Raw genomic sequence first — 15,406 nt, 5'->3', positions numbered from 1 at the left:
GCATATTAGTGACTCGAACTGGTTGATGAAAGACAAGTGCATGGATTCCTCACATCAGCCACTGTTAATCCACATTGTCCTTAAGAAAAACACGTGTAACTTCAACACCTAACACATTTAAAGGATTGCAGCCATTAGGCAGCTGCAGCAGAGAACGTGGATTTGATCCCATAACCACTGCAGCAGCACTTCAACATCCATCAAAAACAGAGCGAAAAAAGGAGAAGGGGGAACGTTCAACGTATCAATTTGGCTGAGTGATCACGAGAGCTGGAAAGCATAAAGCTCCTACAGATGATTGATTAAATGAGAAAAGCAAACACCTTCCAAAGAGAGGAAAGTCAGTTGAGTGATGAGGTTACGTTTTTGCTTGCAACCTGCTGCGAAGTAGCAGACCTCCTAAATCGAGCCACTTCAGTGTACCGGTGTTAAAAAAACTGCACTTTTTTGGGAATTTTGCAGTCCTTATGTGAGGCATGAACACGCACGTCTTTCTCTTTGCTGTGTGTTCTTAAGATATGTGCATGGCTCAGATCAAGGGTGCCCAAGTGTTACATTTAAAATTTTAAACTGGTGGATAGACCTTGGTAATGTTATCAACACAAACGTCAAACATTGAAAAACACACACCCAACATACCAGAGCTCGAGACATCTTCCATTTCCCATAGCAACCCTCCGAAGTTCACTCTTTCTTAAATGTAAAGTACATAACTCGGTGTCCACTCGGTATTAGACTTTTGTTCAAATAATCTTATTTTACTCTTTTATACACAAAAAAATCACTTTAGTTGCAGAGTTGAGTAATTATTCCATGAATATATACCATTGTAGTCATCATGGGGTTTGTTTTCCCATGGAATTATGTTCTTCAAAATTTTCATCGGCAGGCGGACACGAAGGTTATGTACTTTTCACTAATGATTACACGACAGTTATTTTTTTTTTTACACTGAGAATATTTGAATAAAACACATTAGAAACCAATTTCAGACATCATTCTTTAATTCTAAGTAGAAGTCATGACAAAATTATCAGAGAAAATATTGTTAATTTTACAACAAAAGTAAACATGCTTTACATGTAACATTTCAATGCCCAAATACAGACACTTTTTTACAACATAGCCGTGCTAGCGCAAAACAAAAACATGAACAGGCTTCATTTATGGTTTGGTAAGCTTCCTCACTCTATAAACGTTAGAGTGATAGGGATAGTACACATTGTTAGAACAATAATTTCAAATACTACTCAAGTGAAGTTGAAGACAGCAAAGGGTCCCCTTGATCTGAGCCATGCACATATAAAAACAATAAAAAGAGGCAGCTAAGAAAGAACGTAATGGGACGCAGCTATTCCGCCTGTAAAGCCTTCTGTGCTGAGGTCTGGAGAGCTTCCTGACTTCTCCATTACCTTCGTCAGCCAGGCAGTTGTCATCTTGGAGGTGTGTTTGAGTTCTTCATGTTGGCAGTTCTGAAGGGAGGGGATCATGCTATGCTGCAGAACGGTACAGTATATGTTGGATTTCATGTTTCCCTCAATGAACCCCGACCTTCCCGGTGCCACGCATGCAGCCCCAGACCACTCTTGACTGCGGACAGCTCCTCCTCACCAGGGCACCACCACACATGCTGGACAACATCTGAGCCAAACAAGTCCATATCCTCGTCTTTCCCCGGGATGCAGGCAAAGTTATTCTGGAGGTGAGAGTTGAAGGTTTGACGAACGGGAGACTCTCAGCACACCCTCACTATACGTTTGGGCCTGCCAGAGGTGCAGAGTCTGGAAGATCTAGAAAGCTTTCTGTGTGTAGCTGCTCCATAGAAGTCAAGAAGTCAATACAAAGGCCCGAAAGTCATGTATAATTTGGCGTCTGCAGTTGGCGTGAAGTTAATGTTTGCTTCACTGTTTAGTTCGGTTTGGTTTGGTTTGGTTTGATTTGAACATGAAGGTTACAATGGAATACATCATGAATCATCCTTTCACAGTTCCACATGTCCAAAAGGAGGACGAAGAAGCAAAGCTTATCCATTCCACATCTTGTACAGTACATATTATTCACTTCCTGCATTCCATGTAATATTTTTATAAAATAATCAGTGTAATAATAAATAATAAATAATAAAAATAAAAAAAATAGTTAGGTTTTTCAGTTGCTTCCCTGTTGTCCAGCAATGTTTAGCATTTTGTAGATGGGAAGTGAATGTTTCGCTTCCATTTCTTGTCTAAGATGAGTTCTTTATAAGTCATAACTTATAACGTATATAACTTATAATTCCAACAATAACTTAACTTAAGTGTTCGGATAAATTTTGCCTGATGTTGTTCACCGCAAACTGGAGCATGTTCATACTTTTCTCTCCTCACTGAGAGACACAGGTTCTCTACATTTTTAGGTTGTTTCTTTATTTGGCACTCTGTCAGTAACTTTTTCGGAAATGAAAGCTTTCCACAGGCGAGAACAGCGCATGTATGCGGCATTTTCACTCTGGTTTCACTTGACGTCTTGCTACAACTTTGCTTGTGAACCCCCCCGTCCGCTTCAGCCCAGGACTGCAACCGGACGTGGCATCACATGCAACCCAGCAATTGCCAACTATCTGGAGCGAGGCCGTAAAGTAAAGTATCTGCAGTGTGTCTTCATTTGTTCTATAGGAGCTAGCAAACCTTGACGGTGCACTTCAGGTATACGCAGTTATCACTGTTAAACAGCACACATAAATAATATATAACACTTCAGCACATGAGCAGCTCAGGCAACTTTCACACAATCTTTCACAAGCCAGGCTTGCTGCAGAGTACTGGCTGTGCGAGACAGGGTGATGTTCTCAAGTTCTCAAGTCAGCGTCATCAAAGCGGATGACAGCCAGTCTGCAAGTAACACTGGCTCTGAGCTGTCAGTCAGCCAAGGTGAGGGGAACACCCACCTGGGTGCAGAAGGCTCAGACACCTTATAATATTGTCTACGAGGTGTATTTTTAACAACTGCACACGCTTGCCAACTTCCACGCAGAAAACCCATCACGATTAATAAATAACTGTGAATGACATGAACCATTGCACTGCCTATTCATCCAGAGACATCCAGAGTACAACCAGCGTTAAAAAAGGAGTAAGCACACTACCGTATGTGCTCACACACAATCAATCAGGTTTTTGGAATAAACATATGGATTTAAGTGAATCAATTAAGATTTACAGTGGTTGATTTCTTCATATTTATGAATAATTCCCAAAGAAAATAATATGGTTACAAATACTCCATGCAACCTCAACTAACTCCACTTGAAAGTAATATTTTAACATTCCTGTGAAAATGAATGTCTCATGTTTCGGTTAGAGTCTTTTTCTGTTAACATAAAAGAATTATGGCAAAATGTTGCCTCCGTTTATGCACATTTTCTGGTTAGGTTACAATATGGCAAGCGTCTTGCTGCGTTGAGTGGATTCCATTGGTTTGACTCATTTCTTGAAAGAGAAAATGCATTCTCAAAACTCTAAGATCATTTGGCCAAACCGTCTTACTGTTCAGCACAACATCATAGCTCACTTGCAGAAGCTCATATCTCTCCCAACACTGCTTCAAAGCAAATTCTTCCCCCATGTAAGGTACCACCAAAATGCAAAGATCCTTCTCAATTGCTTTGTCTCATTTCCTGAAACAGACTGGTACTTCCTCATCACGCTTGGGTCTTTTACCAAAATAAACTTGGATGGTTCAGCACATCATGTTTCGCCTGTAAAAGCTCAAATCTCTCCTAAAACATTTAACTCGTGTCAAAAGTACATTTCTTTCCCATATGAATTGTCAGTGCCCCCAAAATGTATCGTCCCTTTGGCGTTGTGTAAGCACTGCAATTCAAAATGTTTGGCTCTTTTGTCACTATGACAGAGGACCATTGAAATATCCCTCATGGCCACCTCTCACAGTCCTTCATTGACAATAGTTACTGTACTTGTTTTGTTTCTAGCCATCCATCCATCCATTTTCTATACCGCTTCTCCTTCACGGGGGCATGCTGGAGCCTATCCCAGCTGACTTTGGGTGAGAGGAGGGGTGCACCCTGGACTGGTCGCCAGCCAATCACAGGGCACATATAGACAAACAACCATTCACACCTATGGACAATTTAGAGTCGACAATTAAACTATGTACAGTCATGGAAAAAATGAATAGACCGCCCTTGTTTCTACAGTTTTTTGATCCATTTTAATTCCTGGTACAACTAAAGGTACATTTGTTTGGACAAATATAACGATAATAACAAATATAGCTCATAAGAGTTGAATTGAAGAGCTGATATGGAGCAACTTCCATGGTTTTCTTGATAATAACACTTAAGTTCTTACATGATTAGCTATAGCATTGTACTGCCCCAAAAATGTAACTCTTATGAGCTATTTTTGCTGACAATTTTATATCCGTCCAAACAAAGGTGCCTTTAGTTGTAGGGTGGTCTGTTAATTTTTGCATGACTGCATGTTTTTGGAATGTGGGAGGAAGCCGGAATACCCGGAGAAAACCCACGCACGCCCGGGGAGAACATGCAAACTTGCAAGAGATCCACGTCAAGGCAAATTCTTCCAGATCTCCTGACTGTGAGGCCAATATGCTAACCACAAGGCCACCGTGCAGCCAAAATAAACACAAACAAAAAACTAGAAAAATGATATGTCACCTACAGTGCTGTAAAGAAAGCTGGAGTTTCACAACACTTCTTCCCTGCTGTCTGGCCTCACCCTCATGTTTTGGAGACAACAACCATTAGACCTGAGAATCGACAATCAGTTTAGACCAACAAGAGCCATTCAACTGGAAATGGTGCTAAATGTAGGTTAACTGTACTAACTGTAGCTACCTGTGCTTAATCATTTGCAAAGATGCACCCACACATTAAGACATGAACTAAGACATTTGCAATTTGATTAAATGAATGAGAAATTCAATTCTGTTGTGAACAACTGCCTGGTTGTTTGTAGGTTTGTCCATGTTTTTTTAAGAATGCCATTTCTGTTTTAAGAAATGAGCCAAACCAATGGAGAAAAACTGTATTTTTATCACAAAACGTCCCTGTTAGCATCCTATCAGCTTGCTAATACATGGAAAGCTCCGTCGGGCGTCTATGATGTCATCAGCAGGTGACTCTGTAGTTCTTTGCCAACCAAGATGTCAGTCTATCATCCATCCCCACTCTGACATTTGTTACTTGATTGATATACAGGACAGTCATGCTGCACTGTGGCTATCTTTGTTTACACCACGTTGCCCAACTCTTTCGCGCAGGCTACAGGATTTCTGCTGGGACACAAGAGGTGGCCGACGCTTTAAGCATTGCAAGGTACCAAGCTAACTGGTGAGCCTCCAATTTATTTATTCTAAACTTAAAAAAAGGTTTGAAACTGAGAGGGGAAGAAGGACAAAGTAAGAAGGCAAAAACGTAGCACTTGCACATGGAATAGGAGAACTTGTTTTCAATCTGCATCCATGGCTGACTACACGCAGTGCAGTTAAGCTAATGTAATGTAAGCTAATGACTAATCAATGGAATATTACTGACACCTAGTGACCAGAATAATACATACTGTATGACTTGTCTTTCAATATTTTTGGACTAATAAGAGACCATAGTCAAACTCGAAACAGCCATCATATACTGTAGTGATACATTTTTGAAAAACCGCGATAGAGTGTGAGAGTGATGTCGTGAGGGATGACTGTACGGTCCATCTATCCATCCTTTTTCTTTGCCGCTTATCCTCATTAGGGTCGCGGGGGTATGCTGGAGCCTATCCCAGCTGACTTCGGGCGAGAGGCGGGGTCCACCCTGGACTGGTTGCCAGCCAATCGCAGGGCTGACTGTACCGTTACACTCCTTATTGTATTGTTTTCACGCCTACTTAAAATGAGATAAAAAGACACGGTTGGACCCACGCAGTGCATAAACACAACAAGACGCGCTCCATATGTATGCTAACTGGAAAATGCGCGTAAAAGGAGGCAAAATTTTGCCATAAATTTTCATTGTAAACAGAAAAACACGCCAGCAGGGGCAGACGCTAACTGACGTTCCGCTGTATTTTTCTCGTCCACACGCAAACATGTGAGTTTTTTCATAAAGTCGGACTATGTGTAAAACTGAGCTTTTGGGTTTGATCTCATAAGAAATGTGCAACATGATCTCATGTTTTTAAACCATATGTAACCACAGTACATGAAGTTATTAACTTACGGGTGCTGGTTTCATTTCGTGCAGCGGCAGACGTGTGTGCATACGCCTTATAACATGCACGCATGATTATAAGAAACATTCACGATTGTTTCCTGGGCTGGGCTGAGACTTTAAAGATAATGTAGACCTCACTGTACATCTAGTATCTCACTATACTGATGAACAGAGGCATTATAAGTCAGCTGTGGTTGACGGTGCAACGTGCAACATGTGCATGACAGCTGCTGTGGACAGAGATTTTTTTTTTAAACTCCACTCGTGTGAATGGAGATTTTTTTAACACGGGAGTGGGTAAAATGTGCGTTTTTGTTTGTGTGGACATACAGTAGGCTGAGTGGGCTCTGTGTGACTTTTTCACCCAGACAAGCTTAAAAGTCAACAACCACCCATCTGTTCCTGTTTCGTGCACGCTGGGGTTTTTTCTGCAGTGGCAAAACCGAAGCAGCATTTGTTTGAAGTGAAGTTGTCAAGGTTACTGTTGTCATGCCAATCTACATCGACGTCTAATGCTACCCAACACCGCCTCGGGCTTTTGAAGTGAGGATCCAACACAGACCAACTCGAACGAATCACAGTGATGCCTTTAAAAGCACCAGCCTGCCACAGCGCATTTCGGGGCGTTTGTGTGCCGTGCTGCATTGTATGTAGTGCGCGAAGAAACGGAATAGGATAAAACCTGAAACACACCCGAAGCAATGTCTAAATTCATAATATGTCTTTAATATGCTAATGAATGCTCAGTAAAGATCAATCTCTGCTTCAGTGGCACACAGCAAAAGGACAAAGCACAGTGCTTTGTGATGTAGTGGAACTCCCAAATTCCAACCGAAAGGTTAGTTCATTTGAAAATGTATTATTAAAATTAGCAAGGTGCACTGTATTCGGGCACACGCTCCGGGCAGCCACGTGCGGTGTGACGCCACGAAGGTCTCTGGCAAACCTTTTTCACGTTTCAAATGCTGCGGCGTAGCGATGCTGGCGTTTCAGGTGGCTGATAAGGTTTTTGGCGTGCTTGATGGGGTTTTTTCTCCTCATTTGGTAGAACTAGCACACGGAATGTCTTCCTCTGGAAGTGAATGTTTGTTTCCAAGTGACCTCAGGGGAAGTTACACGTCACAGCCAGGAGAAAAAAAGGAGAGCTTGATTTGCTCACCTGCACAGTACGGGTAATTTTGCCTCATTGGAGCGTTTTTTTTTTTTTTAATTATCATAGCTATTTTTTATGTTATTGGATTTATCTGTATAACTTCATAATTGCCTCATAATTATTGGCCTGATAATTTATTGAATTAACATGAATTGTGCGTGGCGTCACGTGTGAGGCCAGCATATCGTTTCTTATTGACTCGATCAGCATCTAAAACACGGGTGTTTGCAAATGTTCATTCCATGTCATGTTCATTGAGTAATGTTATTTATTTCTTATGTGTTGTACATAAACCAAAGACAATGTAACTGAGGGTCTTACTAAGATGACCACCGACATTATGAAAGCTTAACATCAAGGAAGGCCAGTTGGGAGAGTTGAGAGTCTCTTCTCTCTTCTACCGGCCAGATGTGCCCTGATCACCTCCCCAGGGAGGCATCCTGACCTGTTCGCCACCTCAGCTGGCTCCTCTCCATGTGGAGGAGCAGCGGTTCTAGGGCTTTTCTCCCGGATGACAGAGCTCCTCACCCTATCTCTAAGGGAGAGCCCAGCCACCCTACGGAGGAAAATCATTTTGGTTTTCTGGACACACGATGTTGTCCTTTCAGTCACTAAGCTCATGACCATAGTGTTGTTTTTCTACCAAAATGATTGTGATGGTCAACAGTGCCCTGGAATGTTCTTAATCTTTAAGCATATTTACAGAAACATACAAAAACCAAATTAATCAATCCTCTGTTCAGTGTCGAGTTTAGGCGAGAAGTGGGGTACACATTGGACTGGTCGCCAGTCCATCACAGAGTACATATAAACAACCACTCACACTCACAATCACAGCTATGGGTAAAGATAGATGAGTCCACTTACACTAAGACGCATGTTTTTGGACTACAGAGAAAAAAGCCACACAGCCGAGATACAATTGCAGAACCTGCCAGCTGGGAGGTAGGCAAGTTGTCCACACTTCCACTGTGCTACCATCCATCCATCCACTTTCTTCCACTTATCCAAGGTCAGGTCGCTGGGGCAGCAGGGAGGGCAGCTTAAGCAGAGAAGCTCAGACTTTCCTCTCCCCGGTCACTTCATCCAGCTCCTCCCGGCGGATCCCAAGGCGTTCTCAGGCCAGTTGAGAGACATAGTCTCTCCAACGTGTCCTGTGTCTTCCCCGAGGCCTCCCACCGGTCGGACATGCCCTGAACACCAAAGAGGCTTCCGGGAGGCATCCTAACCAGATGCCCGGGCCACCTCATCTGGCTCCTCTCAATGCGGAGGAGCAGCGGGAGAGCCCAGCCACCCTACAGAGAAAAGTCATTTTGGTCACTTGTACCCACCATCTTGTCCTTTCGGTCACTACCCAAAGCTCGTGAGGGTAGGAACATAGATCAACCGCTAAATTGAGCACTTTGCTCTTCGGCTCAGCGTTCTCTTTACCACAACGGACCGATGCAGAGCCTGCATGACTGCAGACGGCGCACCAATCCGCCTGTCGATGTCGCGTTCCATCCTTCCCTCACTCGTGAACAAGACCCCAAGGTACTTCAACTCCACCACTTGGGGCAGGAACTCATCCCTGACCTGGAGATGGCACTCCACCCTTTTCCGAGGTATAACAACGGACTCCGACTTGGAGGTGCTGATTCTCGTCCCTGCCGCTTCACACTCGGGTGCAAACTGATCCAGCAGGCTATGTAGATCACGGCCCAATGGAGCCAGCAGGATCACATCATCTGCACAAAGCAGAGACCCAATCCTGCAGCCATCAAACCGGATCCCCTTAACGCCCTCGCTACGCCTAAAAATCCACTGCACTGCCCTCAAGTGATTTTGAATATTTTCTTGCACAAGATGAGATTTGTGATGGCCCGTCCACAATGAAGTGTCTTACGATGCATGATATCAGCTGTATGACGGAAGTCATGCAACTCTATGGGGACATTCATGTGGCAAACAGCGCTCCAAAGAAAACTCACTGTAGCATTTATGCCACTTATATGATGTGTATTCACATATACGCATGGTATATATGCCCATGCTGCCGGCTATATGTCTCAGAAAGTTCCAGCTGCTCCACTTAGTGGGTTATGACTCATACCAATACCTTGGAAGGCCACGAAAGCTAATCTTTGTATTAAAGGGCTATATCATTTTAAACAATTCAACCTAAATACGTTTTAAAGCAAAGTCAACACGTGATTTACAATATTACCGTGTGTTAGCGCAGCACACAGAGAGTGGATAGCATTCTGGGTCTTTGTGTGTGGAGTTTGCAGGTTTAGGCTGTGCTTGCGTCTCTCTGGGTACTCCAGAAATGACTTGAATTACACGATGTGAAAGGATGGATAATGTTATTAGGATTCCAACATGATTATGAATGAATAAACACAGTGATCAACTGTCACTTGGCGTTTGGAATTTTACAGCTTCTCATGATTCTCCTGCTATTTTTCAAAAATCAGTTAATTGATAAATCATTGCTGTTTTGTCGTTGAAGACAGCCAATGATTTCCTGTAAAAGTACAAATAGACGGCATGTGTGAGTCAACATTATGTCTTATTTATATGTTGTTTTATTTTATTGTATCTACTATATTGAGTAATATGAGTGTAAACGTGACTATAGGGGTGTTATTTCATATCTAGAGGGCTCTAATAATGGTAAAAAGTGTATTTAGAAGGTCGTAAACAGGTTGTCTATGGTCTAAATACAAAAATATCGCATTTATAAATAAGAAATCCTACATTGCGGAATTCAGTTATCATGTTTGGGTCTGGAACCAATTAAACGCCATAAACAAGGGATGCCTGTGTATGTCATATACGCTGTACATGCAGTATGAGCACTAATTGTTCTTATAAATGATCCATGTGAAAATGACTAAAAAGGACATTTGAGATAGATGTGTCATATTCTAACTACACTAGTCTAGAATTAAAATTGTACATATTAAAACAGGATGCCAGACATGCGTAGCAAGTTACATTAAAGAGCATCACAAGATTACACTTGCAAAATTCAACATGTCCGAAAAGGAGTAGGAAGAAGAAGAGCTTCTTTAATCCATATTTAATCCACTTAATCCATCTCCATGTCTATTACAGATCATTCATTCACACCACATCTTTTACGTGTTAACACATTTTGTCATGAAAAGATGCGTTCATTTCCTGTGTGTAATAGGGCGCTATTGTTCTTTTACTCATGCGGAGAGAAAAGCATGGAGAATATGTAACAAAGGAACCAAAACAAGGAAGGAAAATAGCGTTGAAAACATACAAAATATAACGGTAGGAAAAAAAAAACGGACAGAATATAGCTTGTGCGTGGATAAAGGAAAAAGTAGAAAATGAAAGATGTTTAAAAAATGAAGATAACATAAAAATACGAATGTTGAAGTAGTATTACTATTAAATAAGACGAGAATAAATAGAATAGAATAAACGTAGAATGAAATACATTGAAATAAGTCAAGAGATTGAAGATGCACGTATGGAAAAATACTGGACTAAATACTGGACATCAAGTTGCATCATTCTTTGTTTGGGTGTTTTATTTGATATTGGTAACCTGATAGCTGTACATGTTCAACACAGCACATGAACAAACTGGAACAGGAATTCCTAAGACACGGAGAAGGGGGAGGATTACTAGAAACAAACCCTGCTTCTTCCTGCGCCTTTTCGGACATGTTGAAATGTGAAAGCATCACTTTGTACTTGAACTTTTGCTGCTTCACTCTATTGCGTTTTAAAAAAATAAATAAATAAATAATATAAATTATCACTTTCGTGATTGACTATGGCCTATTATTATTTCTAAAAATATGAATATTTAAGCAAATTTTACATATTCTTGGCCTACATAAAGCATTTTGAAGCATGGCAAAATGGCAAAATGAAGTAATATACAAATATTCAGGCATTCAGAAGACATATTCAAAGACATAATGTGTCGTGTTCTACACTGATCACGATGATGACACAATAGCCACCGAAGGAAGTACGCTTTCCAGAAAAAACAACAAGAAACTCTACCAATGCTACCATGTGTGAGTCTATGTTATGTCTTATTTATATCTTAATATGTCCTATATTTTATTATTATGTTGGGTAATAGGAGTGTAACGGTAACTATGGGGGTGTTATTCCATGTCTACAGCGCTCTAATAATGTTACAAAGCGTATTTAGAAGGTTTTCTAGCTCTAACTACCAAAATATTCCATTTAAAGACCTTCATGGTCTGGTGTGTATTCAATTAACCACCATACTGTACTTCAATGTAACTTCGTTCAGCATTCATTCATTCATCTTTGTTAAATATGATGGAAATAACTCAACTATTATCATGACCACAGCTTGGGTGCAATGAAAGCAAAAGTCAATTACCCCAACAAAAATGGTTTGACCTGTTGTTCTTTAAAGCGTAAATAAGTTTGAGGTGCATTTAGGTTAAAAAAATAACAGTTTATCTCGTTAACAGTTGTGTGTTATGGAATTTTTATGATTCTGGGTACGCCAGAATCCAATCCAATGTTGTGACTGTAGTTTTCGAACAGAGGTACAGAGATGTACCAATTTTTCACACGGGGAACAGGAAGTGTGCCTCGTGTCAGGTTTAAACAAATAACAATAAAAATAAAAACAAAACAAGCTGTGGGCGGCAATGGCTGCACCCCTGCATTAGAAAGAACAACAGAGACGGTACAAGAGCACTTCCAGTGACGAGGCATCATCTAGGAATGTGTCATTAGTTCAATGCACAGCGCAAGCAATACGTTAATCCAAAGAAAGATGGAATGCCGTTAACTCACCATGCTGTCATAATGAATTAGCTCCAGCTCATAGTCTGGCAGAATATCAGTCCTTTCATTCACCAGAGCCAGTGCCATCTTAGCGGCAGGGAGGCAGGCTTGGCCCCCAGGCCAGCCTCCGCTCATTGGGAATAGAGCGCCGATGTAGAGCTTCTTCTTGCCTAGAGCTGGACAAGAGCAGGACAGGAGCACAGTGAGTGTCAGGGTCAGAGTGAAACCCAGGGCGGACCCACTGCGAGGGCTGATACGGTTGAGCGGAGCCATGCTGGCTGCAGGTCCTGTGATTCGGGCTCGGAGGTACTGGATCAAGTATAGTTTATTCCAACAGAACTTTTGGAGTCTGTGGGGTACAGTATGTGTACGTGAGGAGGAATCAATATCCATTCAACGCTGGAACATATTTGGAATACACAATTTAAAAAACAGAGAGACTACTTGTTAAAAGAACAGACCAGTATATGTTCATCAATACTTGCTATCAGATAACCAGTAAGAGAGGAGCAGGAGGGAGTTAGTCCCAGCTAACAGAACTTCTAAATGTTCCTTTCAGTTGGACTTGGAGCTGTCTTTGTGTGTTGTCCAGGGAGCTAAAACTCTCAAGTCGAGACTGTTTCTAAGAACGCCAACAAAAATGAACAGCATCCATTATCGCAAAAGAAGCCTGATAGAGTCTGATTCCACACTGAGCCACTCAGTATCCATTTGTCAACCCGCCTACACTCCCTGCTCTGTGCTCCGAAGGCGCACACTGACTCTGGAGCACTGCAGCACACAAGCGCCGTCTCTTTGATATCATCTGGTGGGGCGAAACAGGAGAAGCCGGTCAGCAAAGAAAAGGTGTCAAGATGGAAAAGTATCCCAAATGTGGACCCGCAGACGGAGGAAGAAGAGAGGAGCTATGCTGCTGACGGCAGACTGAGGCTGACTGCAGCAGCACATCAGCGGCGTGTGGGAGAGGGTGGGAGGAGGAAGAGGAGGAGGCGGGAGAGCAGCAGCAGGAGGAGGAGGAGGCTGTTCTCTCTGTTTCACAAACCACTTTGAATTTGCAATCCCATAACACGGGCCGCTCATTTATCTTCCACAACATCCTCTCCAAAACCGCCCCCTTTGCTCTCCTGCTGTACGCCCCCCTTCCGTACCTTCATCAGCAAGCGTACTACTTTCACAGGTCCAGCAAATTCACCTCATTAATCAAATCGTCATCTAGAGGTCATCTGAGCAAAAGGCATTTTTTTCAAGTTCAGTAAGACCACCACTAGCGACCACAGCTACACCGAGTCTCATCATGGGTAGCCCACACTGACCTGTTGCCATCACATCACACAAGGATATTCTAACATAGCTAATTGTCATCTATCTTTAACCCGGGGGTCGTGAACCTATGGCTCGCTAGTCACATATGGCTCTTTGGATGTCTGCATCTGGCTCTCACACGTTTCTTAACACTATATATATATATATATATACTGTATATATATATATATATATTTTTTTTTTTTTCCACTAACATTTTAAAGTAAAATGTTGCAGAAATCACAGTGTTAAAAAAATAACGTTCAAAATATCAGTTTCTCCATTTTCTACAAAGCGAATCCCAACTGTCCTTCTGATATTTTCCAGGTCAGACGCCAAAACACGATTCCAATTGGATAATACGGTATCCTATCGGGTCATTGAGAGGTAAACTTGAAGTAAACTTCCTGCCTAGCTAATTCTGCAGTTAGCGTAAACACTTCTGGTGAAGAAGATGGCGAAAAGAAAGAAAGATGAGGAGTAGCATACATTTAAGCACGAATGGACATAGGAATTCGCCTTCGTGGCGAGAGCACGTTTGGCGTTGTGTCTAATATACAGTGATAAAATTTCGATGAGACGGTCAAATATAAAGTGGCACTTCGACACACGCCATGCTCTATTTGCATCTAAATATCCAGCGGGGGGCAGTCGGAAGAAGGCATGCCAAGAGCTACTGTCAACAAGCTAACTGGTCTTCGGCCAGCTTTGCTGGTTCTTTTGCAATAGTGAGGAACGGAAAGTCATTCACAGATGGCAAATTTGCCAAAACATTCATGCGTGATGTGGAGAATGAACTTATCATGTCTTAACTTATCATGAACCACACACTCCAGCGTGTGGGTACTGCCGTATTAACCATGTTTGGCTCTACGTACATGTATGCATGTGAGCAGACCAGCCTCGACATGTTAATATCACGGAAGCCTCAACACCTGCATGAAGCTTAACCTCACCACGTATCAACCAGACTACAAAGCCGTCAGCAAAACCATGCAGCACCAGAAGTCACATTAATGGTAAGATGTATTTAATTTTTTAGCTTAAGTATACTAACATTATTAAAAAGAATACATGCAGAGACTGACTATATTCTAAAATTGTTGGTCTGGCCTAAAAAGTTGTATTAGTTGTATTCAATGTTAAAAAATATGATATGATTCTCACGGAAATACGTTTTTAAAAATGTCGCTTTCATGCCTCTCTTAGCCAAAAAGGTTCCCGACCCCCGGGATTTTGTTTGGCTAAAATGCCTAAAAATATCATACTCAAAGTAACTGTGCATGTGAAGCTGACCTTGAGCCATTTGGAGTAACGGCATGGTTTCGGTCTCAACAAATGGGTGTTTGGTTGAACTGGAAAAGAAGGTTTTCCAAAATCATTAGGTTGGAGGTATAGACAACACATATGAGGCCGTAGCTTGAGTCCATATACAGAGGTGTCGAAGTTATGGGCATCTGCCGATAAATGGCTTTCAACACCGATCACAAAAGCCGATCACCTGTGGCTAGCACTATTGCAGTCCATAGCAATCCTTTCCTGCAGTGTAGTGTCTTGCCCTAACTAACGCCTTGGGCAGCGTCGTCCTCCTGCTTTCCTTCAAAACAAACAAACAATCATGTCTGCTGTGTGGAACCTAACTGCCAACACATGCCACGAACACTATCTTGCGGGGGTAGCACGTTAAAACGCTTTCATTTAATACAGCATTTGAAGAACAAACACTAGAACACGGAATATGGTGAGTTTTCGAGGCTCACGGTGTGATCGTCAGTCAAATGGCAGCTACTGTCGCCCATATGTGTGTGACAGTAGGCTAAGCAAATAACCCGAAAAGTAATTGAATTCATCGGACGAGATGAGCAGCCTTTCTCAGCGGTGGAAGACACCGGGTTCGCAGCGTGCTCTCTCACGTACCTGGACATCCT

General features: G+C 42.1%; 1 protein-coding gene across 3 annotated transcripts in view; it reads right to left on the bottom strand.

The window, feature by feature from the left end:
• gabbr1b (gamma-aminobutyric acid (GABA) B receptor, 1b) overlaps positions 1–15,406 on the bottom strand; it is a 250,353-nt gene that overhangs the window by 108,997 nt on the left and 125,950 nt on the right. For all 3 annotated transcript variants that reach the window (XM_054763969.1, XM_054763968.1, XM_054763970.1), the window contains one exon: positions 12,186–12,352. In XM_054763969.1, coding sequence (XP_054619944.1) covers positions 12,186–12,352 — 167 coding nt within the window. The remainder of the gene's footprint in view (positions 1–12,185; positions 12,353–15,406) is intronic.

Source organism: Dunckerocampus dactyliophorus, chromosome 20, assembly GCF_027744805.1.
Source record: "Dunckerocampus dactyliophorus isolate RoL2022-P2 chromosome 20, RoL_Ddac_1.1, whole genome shotgun sequence".
Lineage (NCBI taxonomy): Eukaryota > Metazoa > Chordata > Actinopteri > Syngnathiformes > Syngnathidae > Dunckerocampus > Dunckerocampus dactyliophorus.
Note: the sequence above shows the minus strand (reverse complement) of the source record. Positions and strands in the feature narration are given on the sequence as shown.